Below are 6,578 nucleotides of genomic sequence, written 5' to 3' on the forward strand. Positions count from 1 at the left end.
GGTTGGGACAGTCAGCTAAGTGATGAGGAAGGAGTAGATAGTGATGAATTAGAAATAGATCATATGATTGGTGGAGATGACTTAGAAGCTTATGATCATGAGGAGGATGCTGATGGTGGATTAGATTGTAGGGGTCAAAGGTTTCTAGTACATAAACCTCAAAAGGACATGACCAACTACAAATTGGAGGTAGAAACACTTTATGCATCTAGGCAAGAATTTAAGGATACTATGTTAACTTATACAGTTCATACAACTAGAAGTATCAAGTTTAAGAAGTGTGATTTGGTGAGGGTGAGGGTTGTTTGTCAGAAAGACTACCCTTTTTGGCTTTATGCACACAGGGTTAGGAAGGTGTCAACATGGCAATTAAGGAGCATGAATTTACAACATACTTGCATGCAAATACACAGGGTTGGCATAAAGTACTCCAAATGGCTAGGCAAGCAGTTTAAGAAGAAGGTGGAGTATAATCTAAGAATCAAGATAAAAGAGTTGGTGGCAAAGGCACACAAGAAGTGGAATCTGACTGTGACCAAATCGATGGCAGCAAAAACCAAGCAAGAGGCACTAAGCCAGATTCAGGGTGCATTTAGCAAGCAGTATAAGAGGATTAACGATTATTGTGATAAACTTCTAAGAGCAAATCCAGGGTCATCCATTGTCCTCAAAGTGATTCAATCCCCAGATTTTGCTCAGGAGATCCAGAACCCAAACTTGATGAACTACTGTGTATTCCAGAGATTGTATGTATGCTTTGATGCATGCAAGAAAAGCTTCCAACACTGTAGACCCTTTATTATTTTGGATGGATGCTTCCTAAAGGCTCTTCAGGGTGGCCAGCTGTTGAATGCAATAGGAAGAGACCCCAACGACCAAATCCTTCTGATTGCTTATGCGGTAGTTGAAGCAGAGACAAAGGACTCCTGGGTTTGGTTTCTTCACCATCTTGCTAATGATTTGGGGGTGAAAAAAATTGGAAGATGCATCTTCATGTCTAATCAGCAAAAGGTAATGATAAATTTAACATTAGTATGGTGTTTTAACAATAACGATTAGTTCAAATTAGATACAATGCCTACTGGACTAACATTGGCATGCTCACCTTTGTTTTATAGGAGTTGTTACTAGCTTTTGAGGAGGTCATACGAGGGGTGGAGAACAAATTCTGTGTGAGGCATCTGTAAAACAATTTCAGGAAGAAATTCCCTGGATTGGAGCTGAAGAACAGAATGTGGCAGTGTGCAAGGTCAACTTATTGGAAGGATTGGGAGAAGGAGATGAAATAATTGAGACTAAAGAATGAGGGGGCATTTTGACATTTAAACATCATTCCACCTAGGTTTTGGTCCCGTTCTATATTTACATTTCATTCAAAATGTGACACCCTTGTTAATAACTGATGAGCGGATAATTTATACGTTTTTTGGCATTATTTTTAGTATGTTTTTAGTAGGATCTAGTTACTTTTAGGGATGTTTTTATTAGTTTTTATGTTAAATTCATATTTCTGGACTTTACTATGAGTTTGTGTGATTTTCTGTGATTTCAGGTATTTTCTGGCTGAAATTGAGGGACTTGAGCAAAAATCAGATTCAGAGGTAGAAGAAAGACTATTGATGCTGTTGGATTCTGACCTCCCTGCACTTAAAGTGGATTTTCTGGAGCTACAGAACTCAAAATGGCACGTTTCTAATTGCGTTGGAAAGTAGACATCCAGGGCTTTCCAGAAATATATAATAGTCTATACTTTGGCCGAGTTTAGATGACGCAAAAGGGCGTTGAACGCCAGTTCTACGCTGCAGTCTGGAGTTAAACGCCAGAAACACATCACGAACCAGAGTTGAACGCCAGAAACACGTTACAAACTGGCGTTCAACTCCAAGAATGACCTCTCCACGTGTAAACTTCAAGCTCAGCCCAAGCACACACCAAGTGGTCCCCGGAAGTGGATTTATGCATCAATTACTTACTTCTGTAAACCCTAGTAACTAGTTTAGTATAAATAAGACTTTTTACTATTGTATTAGACATCTCGGGACGTTTAGTTCTTAGATCATGGGGGCTGGCCATTCGGCCATGCCTGGACCTTCATCACTTATGTATTTTCAAACGGTAGAGTTTCTGCACTCCATAGATTAAGGTGTGGAGCTCTGCTGTTCCTCATGATTTAATGCAAAGTACTACTGTTTTCTATTCAACTCAACTTATTCCGCTTCTAAGATATTCATTCGCACTTCAACATGAATGTGATGAACGTGACAATCATCATCATTCCCTATGAACGCGTGCCTGACAACTACTTCCGTTCTACCTTAGATTGAATGAGTATCTCTTGGATCTCTTAATCAGAATCTTCGTGGTATAAGCTAGATTGATGGTGGCATTCATGAGAATCCGGAAAGTCTAAACCTTGTCTGTGGTATTCCGAGTAGGATTCAGGGATTGAATGACTGTGACAAAAATTTTTCTTAATCATTTTCAAAAATTTTTAAAAATATTTTTCAAAAATCTTTTTCTTAATTTTATCTCATAATTTTCGAAAATATCTTCAACAATTAATATTTTGATTCAAAAATTTCAAGTTTGTTACTTGCTTGTTAAGAAAGATTCAAACTTTAAGTTCTAGAATCATATCTTGTGATTTCTTGTGAATCAAGTCATTAATTGTGATTTTAAAAATCAAATCTTTTTCAAAACTAATTTCAATCATATCTTTTGAAAAATATCTTTTTATCTTATCGTTGTCAAAATCATATTTTTTTAAAACACATCTTTTTCAAAAATTTGATTTTAAAATATCTTCTCTAACTTCTTATCTTCTTATCTTTTCAAAATTGATTTTCAAATCTTTTTCAACTAACTAATTGACTTTTTGTTTGTTTCTTATCTTTTTCAAAACTACCTAACTAACTCTCTCTCTCTCTAATTTTCGAAAATCTCTTCCCTCTTTTTCAAAAATTCTTTTTAATTAACTAATTATTTCAATTTTTAATTTTAATTTGATTTCATTCCTAATTTTCGAAAATCACTAACCCCTTTTCAAAATTTTATTTTCGAAAATCCTCTTCCTCTTTCATCTCCTTCTATTTATTTATTCATCTACTTACACTTCATCTCACCCAAATTCGAACCTCCTCTTCCATCTGTGTTTGAATTTTCTCTTCTTCCCTTCTTTACATTACATTCTTTTCTTCTTCTATTCACAAAGGGGAACCTCTATACCTGGGTAAAAAGGATCCCTATTATTATTATTTTTCTGTTCCCTCTTTTTCATATGAGCAAGGAGCAAGGATAAGAATATTCTTGTTGAAGCAGACCCTGAACCTGAAAGGACTCTAAAGAGGAAACTAAGAGAAGCTAAAATACAACAATCCAGAGATAACCTTACAGAAATTTTCGAACAGGAAGAGGAGATGGCAGCCAAAAATAATAATAATGCAAGGAGGATGCTTGGTGACTTTACTGCACCTAATTCCAATTTACATGGAAGAAGCATCTCCATCCCTACCATTGGAGCAAACAATTTTGAGCTGAAACCTCAATTAGTTTCTCTAATGCAACAAAACTGCAAGTTTCATGGACTTCCATCTGAAGATCCTTTTCAGTTCTTAACTGAATTCTTGCAGATCTGTGATACTGTTAAGACTAATGGAGTAGATCCTGAAGTCTACAGGCTCATGCTTTTCCCTTTTGCTGTAAGAGACAGAGCTAGAGTGTGGTTGGACTCTCAACCCAAAGATAGCCTGAACTCTTGGGATAAGCTGGTCACGACTTTCTTAGCCAAGTTCTTTCCTCCTCAAAAGCTGAGCAAGCTTAGAGTGGATGTTCAAACCTTCAGACAGAAAGAAGGTGAATCCCTCTATGAAGCTTGGGAGAGATACAAGCAACTGACCAAAAAGTGTCCTTCTGATATGCTTTCAGAATGGACCATCCTGGATATATTCTATGATGGTCTGTCTGAATTAGCTAAGATGTCATTGGATACTTCTGCAGGTGGATCCATTCACCTAAAGAAAATGCCTGCAGAAGCTCAAGAACTCATAGACATGGTTGCTAATAACCAGTTCATGTACACTTCTGAGAGGAATCCTGTGAGTAATGGGACGCCTCAGAAGAAGGGAGTTCTTGAAATTGATACTCTGAATGCCATATTGGCTCAGAATAAAATATTGACTCAGCAAGTCAATATGATTTCTCAGAGTCTGAATGGAATGTAAGCCGCATCTAACAGTACTCAAGAGGCATCTTCTGAAGAAGAAGCTTATGATCCTGAGAACCCTGCAATAGCAGAGGTGAATTACATGGGTGAACCTTATGGAAACACCTATAATCCCTCATGGAGAAATCATCCAAATTTCTCATGGAAAGATCAACAAAAGCCTCAACAAGGCTTTAATAATGGTGGAAGAAACAGGTTTAACAATAATAAACCTTTTCCATCATCTTCTCAGCAACAGACAGAGAACTCTGAACAAAATACCTTTAATTTAGCAAACTTAGTCTCTGATCTATCTAAGGCCACTCTGAGTTTCATGAATGAAACAAGGTCCTCCATTAGAAATTTGGAGGCACAAATGGGCCAGCTGAGTAAGAAGATCACTGAAACCCCTCCTAGTGCTCTTTCATGTTTTATTAGGTTCATGATCATGTGGAGTCACAAAATAAATAGAAAAATCAAAAACAGAATCAAAAACAGCAGAAGAAAAATTACACCCTGGAGGAAGGGCTTACTGGCGTTTAAATGCCAGTAAGGAGCATCTGGCTGGCGTTCAACGCCAGAACAGAGCATGGATCTGGCGTTGAACGCCCAAAACAAGTAGCATCCTGGTGTTCAGACGCCAGGAATGCACACTGAGGAAAGCTGGCGCTGAACGCCAAAAACAAGCATCAATTCGGCGTTTAAACGCCAGAATTGCATGCAAAGGCATTTTACATGCCTAATGGGTGCAGGGATGCAAATCCTTGACACCTCAGGATCTGTGGACCCCACAAGATCAACTCAGGATCTGTGGACCCCACAGGATCCCCACTTACCACCACTCACTCTCTTCCCTCTTTTCAATGTTCATCCTCTCTTTCCAATAAACACTCTTCCCCAAAATTCTTCACCAATCACCTCAATCTCTCTTCCCTATCACTACTTCACCACTCACATCCATCCACTCTTCCCCATAAACCTACCTCATAAACTCCACCTACCTTCAAAATTCAAAATCAATTTCCCACCCAAACCCACCCCATATGGCCGAACCTTAACCCCCCTCCCCTCCCTATATAAAGCCCTCCATTCTTCCTCATTTTCACACAACACAACCCCATCTTCCCCTTCTTGGCCGAATACACCTCTCCCTCTTCTCCTCCATATTTTCTTCTTCTTCTTCATATATTCTTTCTTCTCTTGCTCGAGGGCGAGCAATATTCTAAGTTTGGTGTGGTAAAAGCATAAGCTTTTTTTTTGTCCATTACCATTGATGGCACCTAAGACTAGAGAATCCTCTAGAAAAGGGAAAGGGAAGACAAAAGCTTCCACCTCTGAGTCATGGGAGATGGAAAGATTCATCTCCAAAGCTTATCAAGACCACTTCTATGATGTTGTGGCCAAGAAGAAGGTGATCCCCGAGGTCCCTTTCAAGCTCAAGAGAAATGAGTATCCAGAGATCTGACATGAAATCCAAAGAAGAGGTTGGGAAGTTCTAACAAATCTCATCCAACAAGTCGGCATCCTAATGGTTCAAGAGTTCTATGCCAATGCATGGATCACTAAGAACCATGATCAAAGTAAGAACCCGAATCCAAAGAATTATATTACAATGGTTCGGGGGAAATACTTAGATTTTAGTCCAGAAAATGTGAGGTTGGCATTCAACTTGCCTATGATGCAAGGAGATGCACGCCCCTACACTAGAAGGGTCAACTTTGATCAAAGGTTGGGCCAAGTCCTCATGGACATATGTGTGGAAGGAGCTCAATGGAAGATTGACTCAAAAGGCAAATCGGTTCAACTTAGAAGACTAGACCTTAAGCCTGTGGCTAGAGGATGGTTGGAGTTCATCCAACGCTCCATCATCCCCACTAGCAACCGACCTGAAGTTACTGTGGATCGGGCCATCATGATCTATAGCATCATGATTGGAGAGGAAGTAGAAGTTCATGAAGTCATCTCCCTTGAACTCTACAAAATAGCCGAAAAGTCCTCTCCCTTGGCAAGGCTAGCTTTTCCTCATCTTATTTGCCATCTATGTTACTCAGCTGGAGCTTTCATAGAAGGAGACATTCCCATTGAGGAAGAGAAGCCCATCACTAAGAAAAGGATGGAGCAAAGAAGAGAGCCCACTCATGGAGCTCAAGAAACACGTGAGGAAGCTCATCATCAAGAAATCCCTGAGATACCTTAAGGGATGCACTTTCTTCCACAGAATTTTTGGGAGCAAATCAACACCTCCCTAGGAGAATTAAGTTCCAACATGGGACAACTAAGGGTGGAACATCAAGAGCACTCCATCATACTCCATGAAATTAGAGAAGATCTAGAGCAATGAGGGAGGAGCAACAAAGACAAGGAAGAGACAGAGAAG

At 39.2% G+C, this 6,578-nt stretch overlaps 1 protein-coding gene across 1 annotated transcript; it reads left to right on the top strand.

Annotated features, from left to right (window-relative positions):
- Nucleotides 64–1,306, top strand: LOC107647198. Its single transcript, XM_016351311.1, has 2 exons — nt 64–1,011; nt 1,199–1,306. The coding sequence occupies exons 1-2, from the start codon at nt 64–66 to the stop codon at nt 1,304–1,306; spliced, it is 1,056 nt and encodes a 351-aa protein (XP_016206797.1).

Source organism: Arachis ipaensis, chromosome B06, assembly GCF_000816755.2.
Source record: "Arachis ipaensis cultivar K30076 chromosome B06, Araip1.1, whole genome shotgun sequence".
Lineage (NCBI taxonomy): Eukaryota > Viridiplantae > Streptophyta > Magnoliopsida > Fabales > Fabaceae > Arachis > Arachis ipaensis.

Bases quoted from the DNA above. Each gene is read 5' to 3' on its own strand.
- LOC107647198 (XM_016351311.1), top strand. From the start codon at position 64: ATGATTGGTGGAGATGACTTAGAAGCTTATGATCATGAGGAGGATGCT. The intron at 1,012-1,198 runs GTAATGATAAAT...AAACAATTTCAG, and splicing joins TCATGTCTAATCAGCAAAAG to GAAGAAATTCCCTGGATTGG.